The 22,013-nt window shown below is 45.1% G+C and overlaps 1 protein-coding gene across 7 annotated transcripts in view; it reads left to right on the top strand.

The window, feature by feature from the left end:
• Positions 1 to 22,013, top strand: part of Disp1 (dispatched RND transporter family member 1) — a 158,337-nt gene that overhangs the window by 85,694 nt on the left and 50,630 nt on the right. For 5 of the 7 annotated variants that reach the window (XM_033762020.1, XM_033762018.1, XM_033762021.1 and 2 more), the window contains one exon: positions 21,750 to 21,913. In XM_033762020.1, coding sequence (XP_033617911.1) covers positions 21,767 to 21,913 — 147 coding nt within the window. In that variant the 5' untranslated portion in view covers positions 21,750 to 21,766. Of the gene's footprint in view, positions 1 to 10,586; positions 11,148 to 11,665; positions 11,742 to 21,749; positions 21,914 to 22,013 lie in introns of those variants that run through there. The other 2 variants (XM_033762022.1, XM_033762023.1) reach the window with 2 other exon arrangements.

The raw sequence follows: 22,013 nt of genomic DNA, 5'->3' as shown, positions 1-22,013 counted from the left end.
CACACACACACAAATATCATTATATTATGTATATATATAATTTACACTTAACATAATTGTAGACTTTTTCAGTATTGCTCAGCACGTTGTAATTCATGATATTCAAAAGTGGCTAAAAGTTCATTTCCTAATATGACACTGTATGTAAAACCTAGAAAGCATGATTTAGCTTATTCAGATACTTGTGTTTTAACTCAGAGTGATTTCTCGTCATCTGATTATGTTATTAGAATATTTTACTTTTTAAAACTATACTTTGTTACTAGAAAAACAATCTACTCATGCTTCTAGTGTGTTGCTGATAAGTGCACGTTAAATAATTTATTTTGAGAGGGCTTTTACTGGTATTTATTGTAGATATCTAAAATTAGAAAAGAATTAAGAAGTCGTATACTTGTTTAAGAACAGAGTGGAATGTAAAAGTATACTACATATTCTGTAGAGGCTAAGATTGCCACTCATTCATTCATTCATTTATTTATTTATTTGAGACAGAGTCTTACTCTGTAGTTCAGGCCATCCTTGAGCTCACTCTGTAACCCAGGCTGGCCTCGAACTGGTGGCGATCCTCCTGCCTCAGCCTCTGAGTGCTGGGATTACAGGCGTGCACCACCATGCCTGGCTAATTAATTTTATGAATAAATAATTGAAAAAAGATTCCTTCCTTTAAATTTTAGTTCTAAATCAGACTAGTCTGAAATGCATATTAGTGATGCTTAGGATGGAAAATACCCGCCCAGGGCATAGGGTGTGTCCTGGTAAATGTATTTATGCAGCTGTGTGTGATGTCAGTCATTACAGAGTACATCTGCAGAACTGTGTAATGAGCCACATTTCAAACAGCCCTTGAGTTTGTCTTAGGAATAGCTAATGAAATCACTTCATCTTTCACATGCAGACCACGTAACAATGCAGAGAGTCACTTTAGCTGCCCTCCTAAATGAAGGCATAAGCTTGATCATAAATACATGTTGACTAATTTCTGAGAAAATTCAGACTCCTTATAAGGCTATTTCTTATTTATAATTTATATTTTTATTGCAAGTAATACCTGCTCTTTTAGTACCAAACTGGGCTTCCATTAAACTTTATTGCATTTACATGGACTCTTCTGTCATGCTTTAATAAAGTTATAAAACTGATTTAATTTGGTCTCTGTGAAAGCGTCCTTTATCATTAGTAAATTTAACTTATTCCATGGAGTTATTAGTCTTGGGTAACTTGCATGACTTCATTCAAACTTGCAGTAGAATATAAGTAAACGTTATTTTAGAATTAAGCATGAGTAAAAGCACATTTTAAAATATAGTACTTTGAGGATGTAAAAAAATATTTGATACAAAAGAATGAATGAAATGTTAGCATTAACTGTTCATGCTGAGGTGTTACCTATAAAAATACTTTACCTGAAAAGTGTGACACATTCTGGTGGTTCCATCCTTCTGTTGAACTTCTAGGCACTCGCTGTGTATTTTGTAGACTGTTAAACTCCAGGAATGCCTGGACATTAGGCTTGTTTTCTGCCCTCAAATACTGTAGTTTCCTTTTAAATGGAGACAGTATCAAGCATCAACTCTGTGATTACCACCAGTTACTTAGAAAACACGAGAAGATATGACAAATGTCCATATAAATAGTGGAACCTTTACTATACTTTCAACTCTTCAGAGCTCTCTAAAACAGATACCAATTTTAAGAGGTCTAGGAAAGAGAATATAGTAGACTTGACGCATTTCCATTTCCACTTCTGGGAAAATCCAGTGTAGTGTGCTTTGGGGAGCAGTATCTTTTCTCTAGCTTAACAGTTTCATTGGTAAGATGGGTATAGAGTCATGGGTATTCAGAATTGATTTCACGTAAATTTTTAAGGATTTGACCTTAGTCTTTTTCATAGCGCTTCACCGAGTAACTAATACATAGTAGGCACAGCACTTTAGAAATACTGATTAAATTAATGAACAAATCAATTAGGGCTGATGCAGGTAGTCATCATTGATTTGCAGAAACGGAAGCCTCCACCAGAGGGCAATTGCGGCTGGCCTGTGGTAGAGGCAGGAACATTAAGGTGTTCTGGGTGCCAGATGGTTGAGAGCAATGGAGCACCGTAGAGACCAGAGGGCTTCCCTGCCACACTCGCAATGGCAGCTTTGTGTGAGAGCCGGGTCCCTGCAAGGATGTCTGGCCTGAGGGGAATTAATTAGATAACCCACAGAGTGTAAGAAGGGGAGAAAGAAGCTGGACTAGTGGTTCTCAGCGTGTGATCCCCCAACTAGTACCTGGGCGTCCTCTGAACCATGTTAGAAACAGACTGCTGAGTCTTATCCGAAACCAGTAAGGATTTCCTGGGGAGTGGGGAGACCAAGGACCCAGTGGGCTGTGTTTCAGGTGCTCCCTGGGGCCGCTGCCCACACCAGTGAGGACGCTGTGCTGGAGGAGGGGACTGGTGATAGCCACCGTGGGGAGCTGATGTCTTTTGGTGTGGTGTGTGGTTCAGCACCTTGGTGATGTGGACAGGTGTGCAGGAATGACTTAAAAGAACCAGATGTTGGTATTTCAGTAGAGTGACCTCACGCTTTCAGCTTTGTAGACAGAAAGACTCACTTTTATCAGATACACAGAACAAGATTTATTTTGGAAAGTACGGTGCCAATTTATCTTGGTACAGTAGGAACAAAACCAGCTTAACCAGAGCAAGTACACTTTCATCAGAAGGGTCGTTTCTCCCGGAAGATAAAGTTGTAAATCAAAGAAGTTGTGTGATGGATCAATAATTAAAATAAGGTAATTGGATGTTCTTAAGCGTTATTTTTATTGAAATTCATAATACATTTGTTTTCTCTATACTATGAGTATGTCAACACTAAATAACCACAATTAAATGAGAAAGTGATGAGCTAGTCCTGAATTTAGTGATTTATACCTCTTAGCTCATTGGTTTTCTTAAAATTATAACTTTCCACTATGAGTGGGGATGCACGTTAATGTAGAGCCACTATGGAATCCACGTGAGGTGCCTCAGAGAAACAGAAGCAGATCTGCCCTGTGATCTGACTGCACTCCTTGGTATACACCCAAAGGGACAAGAGCCAGCCTGATGTGGGCAGAGTTGCACTGCCATGTTTACTGCAGCACGACTCACAAGAGCCAAACCCAGGTGTCGGTGCGGGAGCTATCAGTTCATGAGTGGATGAAGAAAATGGATCTGTCCACACAGCGGAGTGTTACTCAACCGTCAGAAAGAACAAAATCAGTATTTGAAAAAGTGGATAGAATGGGAGATCATCATCTGAGGCAAAATAAGCCGGACTCAGAAAGATGCGTATCACATTTTCCCAGGTAGAGTGGTGGTAAACCTATGCATGTGTACCGAAGTGAGTTGTTACCACTGAAAGCTCTAAAAGGCTCGCCGCACTTCCCTCATGCATAGGATTAGGGAAAAAAGGTGTTGTGGAATTAGGAAGGAAACCGTTAAATGAGAGGCTGGGATGAGGGACTCCTTCGATGGATATGACATATGGAAACGCCATACTGAAACCCAGTGTTCTGCAAAATAATACGTGTTAATAAAAACTTTCTGAAAAATCATAACTGTTTCAGACTCCTTATTAATTACTCAGGATATTATATTCATGTTGTGTAGCAGTATAGCTGTGTTGAATCACAGTCTCCACGCCATCAGTTTGTGAACGTGCTAGTGCTTTCACAGCTCAGGGTTCTGGTGGCACGTTTTCCCGCACTCCCCCAGTAAAGCTACCGCAGAGGACCTGCGCCAGCACTGGAATGTGGGACTTCCAGCAGGGAGGCTCTGTAAAGTCCCCGACACATCCCCTTGGCTGGAGAGAGGACCGGGAAGTCATCAAGAAATGGACCCGAGGAGCCTTCCAAGCTCCTGGCTGACAAAGTCGCTCGGCTCCTCAGCACCTTCCCGGTACAAGGGGACAGCCAGCTCCCTGCCCAGAAGCAGAGCGAGGGGAGCCCTCCCTGCTGCCACACCCGCCCTCATCGAGGCCCCAGGTGTGCGTGGGCTGGATGTGAGCTAAGGGAGAAACAGGATCAAAACCGCTCAGTGGCCAGAAACTAAGTGGTCGCTGGCTCCGTAATATCCCTAAACTAATATTCAGGAGAGTGAAATGAAGACATTTCCAAACAGAATCATCCGTCGCTTAACCTCTGCAGAGGAAATCTAGGAGGCAAACTCCATGAGAAAAGCTGTCCCAGAAGGAAGGGGGCAAAGGTAGAAAACAGTCCCGGAACTGTCTGAACATCCCAGCTTCTGGCCGTTTCTTGTCCTGGAGAATGAGTAAACGCGGGACTTGACGCTGTCACAAGATGGAGCTTGTGCGTGGGCTAGGTTCAAGGGTCGGATGCAGGAGAAGCTCGCAGTAGGGCAGCCTGTGACAGGAGCCGCCTCGGGGCGGGGCGGCAGCAGGTCCCGCCCCGCTTCCCCACCAGCCCCGCTTCCTTGTTCTCTTGCTTAGCCGTTTGCTTTCTTTCTCCTTCTTATCACCCAGCAGTGCAGCTGCCTGCTCGTCTCCCCGCTCATGACTACTTCGGAGTCCGTCCGTCCTGTCTCAGTGAGACCCCCGGGTTCCCAGCCACACTGCTGGGGCTCGGATCCGCTGCTGTAGCCGACTCCCTTTCTGGCCCTGAGCAAGCGGCTGCCTGCGTTAAGGTCCTGCTGGTTTGCTGCCTGGACACAGTGGGATTCATTTCACTCAGCCGCAGAGCTGCAAGCTCCGAAGACACCGCACAGGACCTAGTTAGGTCCTGCAGAGAGAATGACCACTGAGTCGGAGCTGCCCGCAAAGTGAGGCGCGAGACCTCGGGAGCAGCACTCCCGCCTCGCCCGAGGAGGCCGGGCTCAGCATCCTGGGGTGTCCTGGCCGGCCGGAAGAAGGGGTTTGAAGGGTGGCGCCTGAAGCAAGCGCTGCAGCCCCTCGGAACCTTCTGGTAGGCAGTGCAGCATCCACAGGAGAGGAGATGGCGCGTCTAGCCGGCCTTTCTAAGCACGGCCCCGTAATTTCTCCAAATCAACAGTGCTCGTCTTCAAAAGAAGCTGAAAGTAATTCTATGGGGCCTTTCCTTCCCTCCTCCCTCCTTTCCCTCCTTCCTCTTTCTCTTTTTTAAAATGCTACCTTCTCCACATGTTTTCTTTCCCCTGATTCCTTTAGATGATTGGAAAGGCTCCCTCTCTCGTGTCGCACTAACGCTGTGTACAAACCCTTTTCACTTTGTCCCTCCCTTTTCAGTCCTCAGACCGAGTAAAGGCTGACTGCGTGGTAGTGCAAATTCCCACGGTGTGAGGACCGCTGTGAACCAGCCTCTGGGGAGCCCTGTGCCGGACGAGGGCCGGGGACTCTCCAGCCCGCTGCGTGGAAGGACTGTTTTCATGAGGAGAGGTGGTACCAGCAGTCAGCGCCCCTGTGACCTCTGCCCCAGGCCAGTGCAGCCTAATTTTTGTCTGTGATTCCCAGCAGTTCCCAGTTTTCCTTAAGCTCTTACGGATTTGCTTGACCAGAATTAAAATGGATGCTCTGGAGTTATTTTTAAAAACTGGGTGTAGCTTGGTGGGAGAGTCTGTGTTTATCCATCAGGTGAGGCCCAGCATTGGATCCCCCGTGCTGCACATGTACACACGCATACACACACACGGCACACACACGTTGCAGCTTCCAGAACCACGGAGCAGGTGTATCTGTCACTCCGGGGCTGCCTCACCTCTTGCCATTACTTCCTCTTCGTTGTTTTCTCCTCCTCCGCCTCTGGGCCTGGTGTCACCCTGTGTTGGACTCTTCTAGGAAGTTAATTATGTGTCACTGACTCGTGGATTACTCAGTGTTTCTTTTAACTTTAATTTATTTGCAGGGTGTATTAGAGAGAAAAACAAAAGCCAGGCACAGTGTGTTCATAACTTTTACTCAGCCTCTGTCGACCTTTTCGGTTACCTGCTGTTTCACTAAGGAGCTGGGGTTGCGCTGTTCCCTCAGTGCCCTCCATGGGCATCTTTCACTTTCCTTTCCTCTGTCTCTCTCTTCTTATACTGCTTCACACTTAATCTTTTAGAGCATAGCAAGATACTAGCACCACACACTCAGGAAAGGAGCAGATTAAGGAACGTTCCAGGAGTGAAGCTCAGCGGCATAGCACTTGTCTAACGCACGCGAGGCTCTGGATTCAGTCAAATAAAGCAAAGTAAATAAGGAATCTCTAATTAGTATTTATATTTGGAATAACTTTTATAAAGTTTACAATTTTGCTACTTCTTCTGTATAGGTTTCTGACTCACACTTCTTGTTTGATACACTTTAGATCCAAGTGGTGATAACTTGCTTTACCCCCCACCTTGTATTTGAGAATGAGAATACCCTTTCCCCTCAGATGTTTTCTAAACCAAAAGGGATTCAGGCCAGCTTATGTCATGCACACTGTTAGGTATTTCTCTTACTCAAGCTTGTGCAAAGCTTGGAAACTCTTCAGGTGGTTTAAAATTCCTTGTTCCTCTATTTGAAATCAGTCTTCATCAAAAGCACCAAGATTTAAGTTTTTAAAAGGAACATGAAAAAATAAAAGCTCCCCTTTCGGGAGAGCTGCACAAATTTTAGGCTGAACTTTTAAAAACTATTACCAGGATCCAGAAATAAATGTGTATTACTACATAAAAATTTAATTAATTTGAAAATATATGACACGAAAGGGAGAGTCATTTCATGCTTTGAAGTTGGAACTGGAAATAGTTTTTCTCTTGTGACCCCATGTGGTCTCTCCATGATTTATTTGGGTTGCAGGTTTCTCTGCAGCAGCTCATGGGGCTTTGCCTCCAGCAAGATGGCCCGGGTGCCAGGACCTGGTTTCCTGTTTCGTTCTTCACACCCACCTCGCTTAGCCTCTTGGAAAGGGTGCCAAGTCATGTGTCACTGTGAGAACAGACGTGACAGATGTAGTCTGCCATGGATATCTGAGTGCTGCGCTAGGAAATGTGATGGGAGATCCCATACGGCGGCCTTCAGCGGTGTCTGGAGATGTCGGGGAGCTCAGATCATAGGAACAAGCTGGGTTCAGCTCAGGTGTCCTGAAGGGCTGGGCCGGTGTGCCCGTGTCCATAGCAGCTACGGTGGTCCAGAGCCCGTGTGTTACAGGCTTTGTCCCGGCATGGTGCTGCTGGAAGGCAGTGGGCTCTTGAGAAGAGGGGGGACCTTGTAGGGATCTTAGGTCATTGGAGGTGTCGTGGTTTAGATCTAAAGGTGCCTGTGTTCAGAGGTGGGGCCTTAAGAAGGTGAAGGGATTGAAGAAGCGCCAACTTTCCTCCGTGGGATGATCCACGAATGAGGTCACGGTTACTGCGGGCTGGCCTAGTTGAAGGGAGTGGATTACTGCCTTGGGGACTGTATCTGGTCCCCACCTTTTTCCTTCCTGCTCTTTGGCTCCCTCTGTGCTTCTTGGCCACCATGAGGGGAACAGCTTTCTTCTGCTCTGCAACCATGGCCTGAAACTTCTGAAACCATGAGCCAAAGTAGATCTTACCTTCTCTAGGTTATGTCCGTTGTTTTGTCACCGATGACTAGCCGACTAACAGAGTGTTACCCCTTTCTCTTCTGCTCTCTGGCAATGAGGTGAGCAGCCCCACTATGATGTGCTGAACTGGAAGAGTCAGAAGCTGGAACTGCTGGGTCATGAGTTAAAATCAGAGGGTTCTCTTTGTAAATGGATTCCCTCAAGTGTTGCTGGAGAGCTGACAAACTCAGTGACCATCATTGCAAACATAATCAAAAATTGGAAAATACGACGTTAATAAAAGTTAGACATCTTGCTGTAAGTAGAAGGCACCATTTTGGTGTTATACAAGATTGGAAGCTATTTTGGAGACTTGTGACAGTTCCCATTCTTCCTGAGCAGGCGTCTGAGCTCTGTCCCGGTGTTGGGTTTGCTTCCCTGTGTAGCCAGCAGGTGTGGATGTGCAACATGAAGGCATTGGCCTTGGGAGAGGATTCCCTGTGGGCGGGAGAGGTGTGAGGTGTGTAGGGTACTCACTCAGAAATTCCTGGTTATTGGGATACCCAGGCAAGCACACATCGTGGGGTGACTGAAGGCGAATGTACTAACGTAGTAGCAAAGCACCGAACCGCTGGTTTAATTCAGTGGCTCAACCTTTTTTTTTTTTTGTCTCCCATTCTCTTCTTATTCTATGAAGCACCATCAGTGCTAGACCTTTGTGAGGTGTAGACAGTGAATATTACGAACAACTTTGTGAAAAATACCCCCTTTCTGTGTGGGTTGTTTTGGGGGTCTTTCTAAGGCGAGGTCATCTCACTGCTGACATAACTTGGAACGCAGACACATGAGCTGCCGTTAGTTAGGGTTTGGCTCTAGATGTACCCCAAACGTTGTGCACTCAGAGGTGAGGCTTTCAGGAGGTGATGGGATACGGGGTGCTGAGTTCCTCGGTGGGTTCGTCGCTGACCTGCTGTTAGGAGATGCGTGTTGTCAGAGGAGGCCCAGCCCCAGGTGGCTGGAAGGGCTTCTCCCCAGTGCCGCCTTGTTGCTCTGCTTCCTGGTGCCCACGCCTTCCTTTCAAGGTTCCTTCCCTGCCTGTGGGTACTCGTGTCCCGCCGAGCGGAAGTGACTACGACCCCCCACTAGAGCGCCCCCTAGTAGCAGTACATACATCAGCCTGTTTTTGTCGCTGTTCCTCCGAAATCAATCGCAGAGCCCAGGGTGGGAGGTGTGTTGTCTGCGCTGGAGAAGACGAGCCATTCTTCCTATGTAAGGAAAAAGAGAGTGACATGGAAGGACGGGTGAGGGTGGATGTGGGGAGGAAGAATCAGGCCGTAAGGTGTACGGTGAGGACCGGAGCAGCGCCTGCAGGGACTGCGCTGCACGCACTGTCTGCCCCACGCTGTCATTCAGTGGCCGAGAGCCACACTTGCCGAGTGCCGACGGCAGTGGGGCCCTGAGGTTGTAATGTCGTCTACTGTGAACTAATTGAAAATCAAATGGCGTTGTGTGGCATGTGGCTGCCTTATTTGGCTGCAAAGAATCTGTGTATAGCGGTTAGTTCAGGAAGGAGTGACCAACACCGAGATAAGGCACAAGTTCAGGGGAGGTGTGAGGGAGATGGGAGTGTGGAGGGACTCGGGGACCACGGCGGCCCCTCCTCCGAGCATACGCAGCGTTACTGGCGGGGAGGGTCCTGATCACCCGGAGAGCCTGGGCGAGGAGAGCAGCTGTTAGAAATAACGCTGCTGTGAGCAATTATGTACATGCTTTTGTAGAAATGCGTGGTTTTGTCCGCTTGGGTGTGTAGAGGCAGTTCTCGTTATTTGTAGTAGTTTTGTGCGCAGAACTGCCACAGACACTGAACCAATGAATATTGAATCTTTGCTTCTAGAAGAAGTACAGGATTAGTTCCTGACCCACTTTCCAATTGATCAGTACATAACCTCATTGTATGTGTGTTTTTAAAGACACATTATGTACACTGTTGATTAACATCCAACTCGCATGTAATGCTTCGGAAGGTTTACCTAGCGCACGCCTTCCCTGAAAGGCACATCAGTCTTGGCGGAGAAGCCCTTGGCCAGTTCAGCACTACCCACGGGCCATTTTAAACAGTGAAATTGCCAAAAACCCAGATGGTGTGGCAGACACGGCCCCAGGTGGGGTGCAGTCTGGGAGCCACGTGGAAAGGTGTGGTCACCGCGTGTGATCTCAGGGGCCTGGTGGCAGGTGACTCCGTGTTTGTCCCCCTGCAGTTAGCGTGGCCGAATGACCGCTTCTAGGCAAATTCACGAATACGACGAGGAGCAAGTGTCCTGGGAGCTGGTCGCTGCGTCGCGGGCCGCTCCATGTTGGCTGTCTTGGGAGCCCTTCGGAGTGGACACAGCACCACAGTCCCCGCCCCGCAGTGACGCTTGCCGTCATGGCTGTTTTTCTGTTTTCTTTTTCATCGTGGTCATCCCAGGGGGTAAAGTGGAATCACATGGTGGTTTGGATTTGCGTCTCCTTCAGACACTGGTAAGTTGAGTGTCACTTCGTGGGCGTGTTGGCTGTTTCACATCGTTTGGAGAACTGTTCACAAACCTTGCCTCTTTTACATTGTTACCGTGTAGGAATCTTTTTAATCATATTCCGGATACCACATGCTTAGGTATGATTTGAAAATCCTCTCACATTCTATGAGTTTTTTTTCACTTTCTTGTTAAGTCCTTTGATCTATTGAAAATTTTATTGGTGAAGTCTAACTTTTTTCTTTGTGCTTACAAAATTTCTGAAAATGCAGTCTTCATATTATTAATCAGTATATCCTACTGGAAGGATTATTTGCAAATTTTTATTTTTAAAGTCCTGAAGAGTTGGATCTCATGGCTTCAATAAATTATCACATTATTTGTTAAGGTATGTCGTTTATAAATTTAAAGCATTTGTTTGTAATTACAGGGTTTTTAATGTTGTAGAATTTTAAATACTACTATTATTAGGACCCTCTCTATTTTTTTTTTAAGTATTAAGTCCACTTGGGAAACTGCTGTTTTTGTTTAGAAGAATTGAAGAAATACACTGACAACTGCTTTGAGTAATCTCTCTTGTTTAGTAAAGAAGATGCTTCGTCTTAGAGGACTGTGAACTTTTGCCCCAAAAGCAGGGTTTCAAGAGTCAGTTGTGAAAGAGGGAAGAATACCCAGAAGTTGGAAAGAGCAGCGGTTGGTGTTTATTTGTGTTAGTTTAAATGTAGTAGCACTATGTGTCAGAAAACTGAATCGCAACACTTAAGTTAGTCCAAGCAAGCAAATAATATCAGCTAACATGGCTTTAATCTACCAAGTCACTCTAAATCCAAAAGATCAAAGGACGTTATAACTGAAAACAGTGCTGGCTGGGAGCAGTTTCCCTGGAGAAGAGGAAGGCTAGAAATTACATGTCACCTTCATATCCTGGCCGCTGACCTCGGCTGGGATCAGCCCTCTGCAGGCCAGCTGTTACCTCGGTGTGGACCCGCCCGCCACCGGCCGGGCCTGGTGAGTGGAGACCAGACCGGCCCCGTCGCTCCGCCCGCCGGCCTCTCCCGCGCCTCCTCTCGCAGGCTAGGCTGTCCCTGCTGCACCTCCGCAGACCAGTCTGAGCCAGAGCTCTCCTCTTTTAACGGAAAGGGAGTAAGTATACTTATTTTGGCCTCAACGTGTGTGTGTTTGTTTTTTTGGAAGACTTTAAGACTGCGTTTAGTTTCTAGGCTTATATTTGAAATCGTAGTTCGCCTTTATCCAGTGTGAGCTGTGTGATGGCATTTCAGTGCGTTTAAGTCTTGTGTTTGCTGAATTTTTCGTCTAGCTCAGTAAGGTAGCATAGTTCATTAAAATGTGATTTCTTTATGTAGTTGACAGGAAACCTAAGATTCAAACTAGTCTGTTGTTTTGTGCTTCTTCTTCTTACCACTGTCTCAGAAATTTTTGAAAATGTACTTCTGTCATGACCTCTTCATAGAAAAATAGACCTAGAATCGTAGGAATCACTTGTAGCTCCTTGTGTAAATTCAGTGTTTTGGGAATGCAGCGCACTACATCTTCCAGCCTGTAAAGTGAGAAGTCTGGAAGAGCCCCGCTTGGAAACTCAGCTGAAGCAGCTTTGATTCTTATGGGGCTCCTTTCCAACGCAGAGACCGCGTCTGGCTGAACCGCGTCTGTGCTCCTCTGCTTGGACTGCAGCGGTGATGGCCTCCTCCTCGGGGCGGATTGACAGTGACGGTACAAGTTAGTACTGTATCTCCTGTGTTGGGCTGGGAGAAAAATCCAAACTAGTTTACCTCGTGAAATATTTTTAGTCTGGTAATAAAATATAAAGAAAAACAATAAGCAGAAAATTTAGTGAAAATCAGGGTATTTGATCCTCCTCGCTGACCAACCAGAGATGTCTTTCTTCAGGGTTAGTGCAAGAGACGAAGAATGTGCTTTCTAATTTACTAAACATTTTCTTTAACACATAAGTATTTGAGTTAAAAAATGAAATACATCTTTTTTACTCATAAAAGGATTATTTTAGATCATAATATTTATAATTAAGAAAATTCCAGTTCCCTCTGATGGCTGGAAAATTACTCAGCTATGTAAATAAGCTGTAAACTAATTACAGTCTCATGGGTAGGCAGTGAATTTATTACTTCATGTGGTTTTAATATCTGCTGACACGTTTTACTTTTGTTATCTTCAGTGGACTATCTTAGAATGCTTTCATGGCCCGAATATGAATATTGGAATATTTTATTGGATTGTACTTCCTTTGGAACTTTTTGTTTTAGTGTACAAAAGTAAGGTAGAATACTTTGGTATTCTTTTGTATTTCGTATAATTTACATTGTGTACTTTAGTTTTAGAATTGTGATCATGAACCATTTGCATTGATTATGAACAGTATGTAACGTTTACATGTCTGAAATGATTAACCTACAAGGCAATTTAGAAATACATGGCAAACTTGCCTCAGTCTGGAAAATGATCTGAATTATAAAGTGGATTCATCCATCTTTTAATTCTAATCCCACCTGTCTCGCGTCTTACACTGAACCACTGGGCCCTTTCTGGCAACACTTAGGAAATCTGTTTCTCAGTGTTGGCTATGCCCAGTTCTTTACCTTCTGTCCTAGCTGTCTGAGGTCTGGGATTGGGTCTGAGTGTTCTCACTGTGTGGATCTTAAACTCTGGGCCGAAGGGCAGCCTTGGTGCACAGACCATGGGAGCAGTTTCTACTTTTAAAGCATTACAATTCCCCACCACATCCTAACAGAGGAAATAAAACTGAGTTGTTTAAGATCAAGAAAATGATCTGTTTAGCCTATCAGCCTTTTGTGGGGGGGAGTAAAACAGCATCTAAGGTAAATTAGAAAAGCCAGCCTTGGGGAATAGAGTGGCTCTTTGTTTTCTCCATCTTAATTTCTATTTTCTTATTTTAATTATGGCTAGGCAGGCTCACGTATTCCAGGATTACATATTTAGACTGTAAGAAGACTGTTCACAAGGGAAATAGTAGCTGCTTCTTATATGATTGCTAAATAAGACTATTTACCTATTTAATTGAAAGGTAAGATTTAATTAACTTTTGTAAGCAAACAAGAATTCCACATCAGTGGTAAATGCAACTACAGTTCACCTGATAGATACAAGGAAGGCTTTAGTGGAATCCATGAGCATTTACAGTGATAATGTAAGTAAGGAATAAAGAAATTATGAAAATTGCATTCCAGATTAACTGAAGTTAATCTTCAGATCGCATTCAAGTGAGAAGAAAGCCTTCAGTGCTTTTCTAAACTTAAAGCAACTCTCAGAGTCCCTTAAGTAAAGGACGCTTTCATTGTGTTTCAGAAGGCACCTTGAGGGATGGATGCACCACAAGTGCCGGGTAGGCTGGCGGGTCCCTGCCAGCGGCCTGCTGGGCCCTATGGGGGAGTCCGCTTGGGGAGCTGCTCATCCTTCCACAGAAGCGCAGGGAGCAGGGCCTGGTGTCCTTGCTTAACATTTGTGGGAAAGTTGGAAAATCTCAGTGTAGAATTAAAACGAAACACGTCGTCATCTCAATCATTCAGCCTCGAAGTGCTGTAGAGCGACTGATCTCGGGTTTTGGCTTTATGAAAAGTGTCCTTAAAGCCCCTTGCATTCTTCAGCCTCACAGAAGGTGGGAGAAGTTCCACGGGGGCACCGTTTCCCTGTGAGCAGCTGTTCTGAGGTTTGGAGACGCGTGAAGCTCTTAGCCTCGTGGTGCCCCAGGTGTGCTCATGGTCTGTTCAGCGGAATCAGCTAAGCACTGGGACGGCAGCCCGGCTCTCCTGGTAGGAGCATGGGGTGCAGGTAGATTGCGCAGTTGTGAAGCTGTCCAGCCTGTGATTTTAGTTGGAGCCACATTGTTTCAGATGAATCCCATGACCTAAAGACAAGCCTGTTTTATTTCGAGGATCCCGTTCAGTCCCCACATGTCCCATAACTGTTGGTCACAGGGATGTGAAGCTGGAGAGCAGCCTGGTGTCTGGAGACTATCTGGCTGGAGAATCAGAAAGTTTAAGGTGCCAGGAAGCAAGTGGAAGCCCCTCCGGCCTCGCCTCACCATCGGATTTAGGGAACTTGCTCTTCTGTTAGAAGAGCTCTAGGCTGCGTTTTAGGGACTGACCACAGTTAGGCTACACTTCAGGAAGTTCCCCAGGCACATTAGGCCCTCTTTCTTCCCGAGATGCACTTGTACTGGGGCTGTGTGACTACTTCTCCTCTCTGCTGAGTTCGTGTCTCCCGAAGGCCCCATCCTTGCTGCTACAGAAAACGCCACAGGAAACACACAGGTGAAACTGTTGTCACCATCACAAGAAAACCATGGAGATCATGCAAGTCCTCTAAAGCACGCGGGACATGGAATACCAGAGCCAAATGTTTGTATTTTGCATCTCAAGCAGTATTTTCTGAATGTAGAATAGTGTGGCAGTTGCTTGCTTTTAAATATTGCTGAGGATTTGTGGACATGGTGGTGCATATCTGTGATCCCAGCTATTGGGTAGGTTGGCCGAGGCAGGAGGATCTCAAGTTCTTGGTTAGGCCTGGGCAATTTAGATAGACCTTGTCCAAAATAAAATTTAAAACAGGTAAAAGAATATAGCTCAGTGGTAGAGCATTTGCCTGGGATATGAAAGGCCCAGGGTTCAATCCCCAGCACTGTGAAAATTAAATTAATTAATGACGATTAGTTATATAAAATCAGTGAGTCACAGCTTTGGAAGCACATTAGAACCATCCAGGGAGCTGTTTAAACAGTGTTGATGTCCATACCATTATAGTGTGAGCTAAACCAGGACCACTGGCCAGGGCTTTCTGTATTTTCTTTTTAATGTATTACCAAAGCATTGCTAATGTGCAGTCATGGTGGAGACCACTGTAAGTTTTGTAATTTTGTGAATAGTTCTTGGGTTAATAGCTAGTTATCAGTGGATTTGGGAGAATTGTTTTAAATGATCATTGTTTGACATTTCTGAGTATAAAAAGGTTCTCTTATTTTGTGTATTCTTGGTTATACAAATTACCATAATTCTTCAGCTTCAAAATATCCACCCTAATAAGATTTAAGCTCTCCTGCTATATGAGTGCATATATGTAAGAAGTCTGCCCCTTGTGGCCCCCAGAATAGTGTTTGTGGATATAACACAGCATGCTGAGTGTGTAAAGTAGTGCTAAATATTGTCTGGAATGATGTTTCCGTGGATGAACTTTGGAAAGAAACGTCTGAGAAGTGCTTTTGTAATTGCAATATAGCAGTAGTGTTCTTGAAATATGTATTGAGGAAGATAAAGGTCTATACTAAATGATGCTGTTAGTGACATCATGTACCCTAGATTTTAAAAGATAAGCTTTATTTACACCCATGTGTCCTACCACACAGACCTGTTACCGAAGATACATTGTATGTAAATCAAAATGAGAAAATGAAATTGATGTTTCTACAACTCTGTGGTCTGTCTCTCTCCTGCAGATAGGGGGTCTGCTCTGACAACCTCACGCTTTCTGGCACTGGTACTCTTCACAGATTAAAGGTTTTCAAATTTGCCAGTTATATACACTAAAGTATATTCCTAAGCTTATTTTACTTTCTTTTTTGGGGGGCTGTGACTATGGGGAGTCAGGGCTTTACCTAGCAGTTTTAATTTTTCTTCTGCATTATTAATCTATAGCATGAGTCTTTTTTAAAAAAGAAACAATGTTCACTATTTTTCAAACTTTTATCAATATATTTATGTACATAATCCCATTAAAAGGTTGTAGATGGGATTTGATTTGTTTCATTTTCAAAGGCAGTGTTTATTAGTGTTGAAGCTACCTACTAGGTGATATAGATTTAAGAGTCAGACAGTAAGTTCTTGTTACAGTCTTTACTTTCCGAGTTCCCAGGCCTGGTTAATTGTTACTTCTTGGGATTGAGAAGTGCAGCTGGGCTCTCAAGGGATGTGGGCTAGGGTTTGTGGTCATGTCATATTCTTCCTCTGGGAAATGGCTTCCAACTTGCTGTAGTTAATGCTTATCAGGGATACCAGCAGTAGTACTTTGTTTTTGTATAATATTTCTCGCAATGTGTAAAATGTTTGTAAGTTATTAGGTGGAGATATTTATAAGTGTTCTTACTGAAGGAGAGTTTAATGGTAGAAAGTTCATGAACTCAAAGAAAAATAAGAAAACTTAATTTGTCTCTGAAGGGAAGAATATTACATATCTCTGTGTAAAACTATCCTTTTTAGTTCCTGTGTCTGTTTCTTTGATTAAAGATATAGGTTGTGTTTTCAGGTCACAAGTACATTATTCTGAAATAGTTCAGATACTACATGACAACAAAGATCAGTCCATTGCTTTACTTTTTCAAGTTTGCATAATACAGTACAATGTGTGGATGGATAACACTGCCTGAATTCAGTGGAATATGTCTGTGACATTCTTGAGTGCTGAATTGTAAACTTTTAAAGCCACCTAGGGATGTATTGAATTCGGAGACTGTTTTTCACGTGGTCTCAGCGGTCTCCAGGGATCCTGTACACATAGTCGAACTTCGCCTTGCGCAGAGTCATCTTGAAGCAGCGGGAAGGCCTGACTTTCCAGAGGCCCTCTGGTCTATGGCTGAACCCTGGTCATGGCATTTGGATACATGACTTTAATAGTTTTGACCCTCAGTTTTCTCTGTGATAGGTTTAATATCTTCATAGAAGTATTGTGAGAAGAGTGATCAGTACAGTGAAATGATTAAATAGCATTTTTAATATCACTTGATGAGGAAAAATATTCCTAGAGAAAAAGCTGGCCGACGTGCCCCTGCCAGCCGCTTTAATAGCCCTGAGCAGAAGATGCCAGTGGTACAGTGTGCTGTCAGCTTCTCTTGGTTCTTAGAGAAGCTGTTTCATGTGTGCCCATCACACTAAACACTGATGGGCCAGGGTGGTCCTGGATCAGAAGCGAGGACATCATTTTCGGGTAATCACATGCAGCAGAACCGTCTCATATTAAACAGGGCTGGTGAATGGTGGACGCGGTGCCTTTCTACCTGACTGGAGAAGGCCCGAGGCCTCTCACAGCACATCACACCCAGGACTACTGGGGAGAGGAGGGGGCTCAGCCAGCTCGCTGGGCACAGCACTCTGTCCACACAACCGAGGAACAAAGATTAAAATCCTGTCACTGTTATTTCCATGCACAGAACAGTCGGGCATCGTGAGGTAAGCCACAGTGAACCTTGGTTGTCAGAACTTATGTAAAGGTTCATTACTTTCCTCTGCGCTTGGAAAGACGGGCCTTCATTTCCCACTCAGCTGTTACCGTTTTCCTCCTGGTTTTGCTCAGAGTGCTGCACTCAGCGTACCTATGTCATCCTGACGGTTCGCAGGCCTGTTCTGTGGTCTCCCTGCTGTGGTCTGCCTGCTGTGGTCTCCTTGGCTGTGAGGAGATGCATGGGTGAAGCGCCGTGGGGAAGCCTGCTCCTAATGGTGGACGCGTGGGAATCTGGCCCCATGCTCGGAATTGCTGACCTAGTGGTCTCTGTTTCAGTCTAGTGAAGCTGGACTCCCAGAATATTACTCTGGAAACAGTATTTGTCCGCAGCATGGAGTCTTGCTGGTGATCCTGTTTTGCTGCTTATTCCTAGGTTTAGTGTTGTGAACTTGGCAAAGCAAAGTTCTCCTCTGAAGTACATCATCTGAGCTCATGGAAAGCAGTGTAGCAGAGCTCTCAACCTTGGCTTCGAGTAGGGTCCCTTCCTTAGCGTATCTGCCAAGCTTGCTTTGCAGCAGGGAGTGGTACAGCCTGCCACATCTGTCTTCTGCGGGCTATTAGGAGATCAACTCAAGTGAGATCATGCGTGTGAAAGTACTTTGGAAATCCCAAAGGGTGTGCTCTGAGAAACGCTGGCAGGATGAAGACCTGTTCCCTTGGGCTCTGTTGGGCTATGTGTGTTACTGATAGTGCTGCCTTTGCTAAGTGGTTGCCGTGATCACCGGAACAGGTCTGTGTATTTGCCTCAATCTTACATGTATGTTTAACCTGGCATTTTTCTGGCCAGGCTAGCAGTTGTGTTTCCAATTCCAAGTAGTTGCTTTGAGATTTTCTTAATGCTCTTCAGATACATTTGTACTCTAAACAGTTGATAGTATCCTTTGGGTGAATTGTGTTATTAACATAGTTTGATATATACTGTGCTGATGAATACAATTTCTGTAAGTCATGTGGATCTGATGATTTCTGTCTTTGAGGCATGATAATTCCATATTTTTTATGTATATAAATTTCCAGAGCTCTAAATAAGAGTAGGATGTCATTCTAATCACAAGAACCCTGATGACAGTTCACACATGCATTTGGGCACACACATGCACCTTTCTAACCACATGGATTCATACCATAGAGGCTGTGAAGCAGTGAAGTTTTATTTGTACATAATGATGTTCTCTGGACTTCTTACAGTGTGTCACATCAAGATCTAGTGTGTGTGCATGCACGCACACATGTGCAGCATTTCTGAGTCTGGCGAAATCTAAGTCCCCATCAAAGATAATTTAAATTGTTTCCAGTTTTTATTCTTGCAGTGCTATGGCCAACATCCAATTGCCTGCTCATATCTTCACACATTCAAAGATGTCCAAGGGATAAGTCCCTAGTAGAACTGAGAGAAAGTATAAAGTTATTCCAAAATTTGTTAAGTACCTCTGTTGCTTTTAAAGATTTGCATTTAAAACAAATTTAACTCTAAGAAGAAATGAAGACTTGAGAGACTGAAAGTTCCGGTAACCTGACCAAGATTCTTAGAGTTCCTGACTCATAAAGTCAGCTTCTACACTCATACCTACCTATGCTGCCACATATAGTGTATCTCCATTGCCACTTTGAAGCATAATTTAGACTTTAAAACTGGGAGCTATTATTCCATATCCTTTTAACGTTCTCATCACGCAATTAAAATGTAACGAAAAGATGGTTCAGAGCCAAAGACCCTTGTGAAGTATTAGCTTTCCTGCCCTTGGGAGCCAATACCCGACGTCCACAACTTCAAGAAGGTTCACGTGTCAGGGGGTCCAGTTCATGGTTGGCTGCTCCATGGCAGAGTCATCATGGAGGAAGGGTGTGGTAGAGCTGAGCTGCACATTTCATGGTGGCAGGGAAGCAGAGCAGGGGATAGCGCCAGAGAGGAGGGGGCCAGGGACTAGATGTAGACTGCAAGGCCACGTCCCCATGACCACCCAGACCTGTAAGTGTGCTCTACTGATCCCCTCGGTGTTTCCAAAGCCAACGAACTGAACACAGTTAAACTTAACCACCTCAACCCTGTAGCCCCCAAACTACCAAGTCACTCTGGACGCTAACATGACACCTTTTTATTTGTGGGCAGCAGGAAATACACTAAGATCTGCAGTTTGTAGCCCATCATATCTCTGCCAGCCCTATGTCTTAGGCACCTAGGGAAAACAGGTGATTTGAATATAGCTGTCTTGGAAAGTTATTCGGTACATTTGGCCCCAAACTTCTTTAAGCTTCCACTTTAAGTACCATTATCGCTGCACTTGTGATCACATTCCATGACATGTCCATTTATCACAACAGTTTGGCCCAAGCAAAGGGTATTAACCGTCTCCCTCAGGGACTCCTTTCCTTCATTTCTTTTTCTGTGTTTATTCTCTGTCTTGTCTGTTTTTCTGTGAGTTCCTTCCATCCTTGGCTCAGACTGGATTTTTTCTCGCCTTTGTTTCAGTTCTAAAGAAAACAGATCTTTCTCTGTGTGGACCTTAGAGCCACCTCAACTTCAGACTGGAGCTTCCCTACTTTCCTGGTACCCTGCACCCTACACAGACATCCACTGGACACACAAGCTGTAACATTTCCAATTGCCTCTGGTTTGGCTTTATTATTTTATTTTATCTTTTGTGGTACTGGGGATTGAATCCAGAACTTTATACTCAGCTACATCTTCCTTCCTTCCCTCCCTCCCTCTCCTCATTCTCCGCCTCTACTTCTTCCTCCTCCTTCCTCTGTCCCCACCCCCACCCCATCTTTGTGTTTTGGTTTTGAGACAGGGTCTTGCTGGGCTTAAACTTGTGATCCTCCTGCCTCAGCTTCCCACAGTGCTGAGATTACAGGCATGTACCACTGTACCCTGCTTGCTTTTTATTTTTTTACTTATTTCTTACCTGCTTAGGAAGTCAAATTGATTGTTCCCATGTTATGATTAAGAAATGGAATCAGGAGGCTCATGTGGCTTACCTCCAGCAGAGGCCAAAGTCAGTTCAAGTTATTCCTCACTGCCCATCTGTTCCTCCCCATTGCACAGTCTCCAAGTTACAAAACAGGTGTGCTCCGTCCAGAAATGCGTGTGGAAGTCCGTTATTTGGCAGTTCAGCTGCATTTGACCACGGTGGAAAGATAATATTATAAACGGCGATTAAGTCTCTCAGCTGGCCAAGAAGGGGCTGGTTAACTCCCAAGGGACTACGGGTGATGTGTTTGAATGGGGATGAAAGGCCACACGGGCAGTGGGACTCCACAGTTTCCCTGAGGATCCGCATGTTTCATTAGGAAGGGAAGGATGGCTGCAAACCCCAGTTCTTTCCTCTGCCTTGGTACGCAGGTGAAGCAGACCAGGAGAGTCAGGGATCACTCTCCTGTGAACGTCTGGATTTTTGTGGGTGTGTTGCTCAGAGGGGGGCAGGGGCAGGAAGGGAGGATTGTGTCTGGGTTTTTGTTTGTTTCTTTTACTGGTCAAGTATGGTACAGGTAATTCAAGCAGGGGTTTTCCTGTGTATTGAATTCTGGACCCTAGGGTTAGGGTGGAAGGAAAATGAAAGGAAAAAATACCTCACCTGAGGCACATAATACCCACAGAGTTATTTTCCTCATGAGCAAGCAGTGTTACCTGCTTTGTGGAACACAGAGAACAAGTTAATAAACGTGTAGATATCTTATGGAGCATGCTTACTAACTTTTAGCATTATAGTAACTGATTTAGAAAATAAAACTTGCATCATGCTTGCAGGAATTCTTGGCTGACTAGTTTTTGTTCTCCTTTTGTTATGTTCTCTTGTTACAGTGTTTGAGTGATTTAGAGGGAAAATATTTTGTTCTTGGTATTTTTTTAAGACATAAAGCTTCTTTCCCTTCCCCTTCTCCTCTTTTGCCTCCTCCCCTTCCCCCCCCTTTTGAGACAGGGTCAGACTCTAGTTCAGGCTGTCCTTGAACCTACTATATATCCCAGGCTGGCCTCAGGCTTGCAGTGATCCTCCTGCCTCAGCCTCCCAAGTGCTAGGATTACATGAATTTGCCACCTTGCCTGGCAAGACTTTAAACATTCTTAAGATCTGAAGATCAGGCACACGATTTAACTTGTATGGCCAGTGACTTCCTCAGGGTGGCTCTTCCTCTGGCCGTTACCCGAATCAGAACACCCGCGCACTGTGGTGCCGAGGCGGTGAACCGTGTTGTTAGTGTCCTTTCCTTTCCCACTGGATGCTCTGCAACTTGGCGGGTTCCTGCATCTGGATGGGCAGGCGCTCAGAGGGAGGCAGGAGGCGACTGTGGCACAGGAGAGGGTGGTTCTGGCACCAGGCTCTGGAGGAAGGGAGCAGAGGCCTGTGTGGCGCTGCACTGCCCACCGCCTGGCACCTGAGGAAGCCTTGTTTTCCAAGAGCTCTTTGTAGATACCTTACTCGTCTTTCTCACATTTTCCTGCTTGCTTGTAACGAGACAATTTCATGTCATTTTCTCTCTTAGGGTCAAGAAGCTAGAGCATGGCCCTGAGCAATGGGAGCCCTGATTTTGTGTTTCTGAGCAATGGCAGCATTGCAACCGGCACTACCAGTCGGGGTGCCCTGGCGCCCGGGGATGGCGACCTCGTCGCCCAGCAGCTCCTGCCCAGAGACGTGGCCCCAGCAAAAGTGAGTCCAAATGGATGCCTGCACCGCAGCAGCACCGTGAGGTCTTCCCTCCTGCCTTTAGACGGCCAGCGAGCGCCTCCAGCGCGCCCTCAGCACTCCC

Source organism: Fukomys damarensis, unplaced genomic scaffold (assembly GCF_012274545.1).
Source record: "Fukomys damarensis isolate Sample0158 unplaced genomic scaffold, DMR_v1.0_HiC HiC_scaffold_11, whole genome shotgun sequence".
NCBI classification, from domain to species: domain Eukaryota; kingdom Metazoa; phylum Chordata; class Mammalia; order Rodentia; family Bathyergidae; genus Fukomys; species Fukomys damarensis.
The sequence above is the reverse complement of the archived record's forward strand: the minus strand, read 5'-3'. Positions and strand labels throughout refer to the sequence as shown.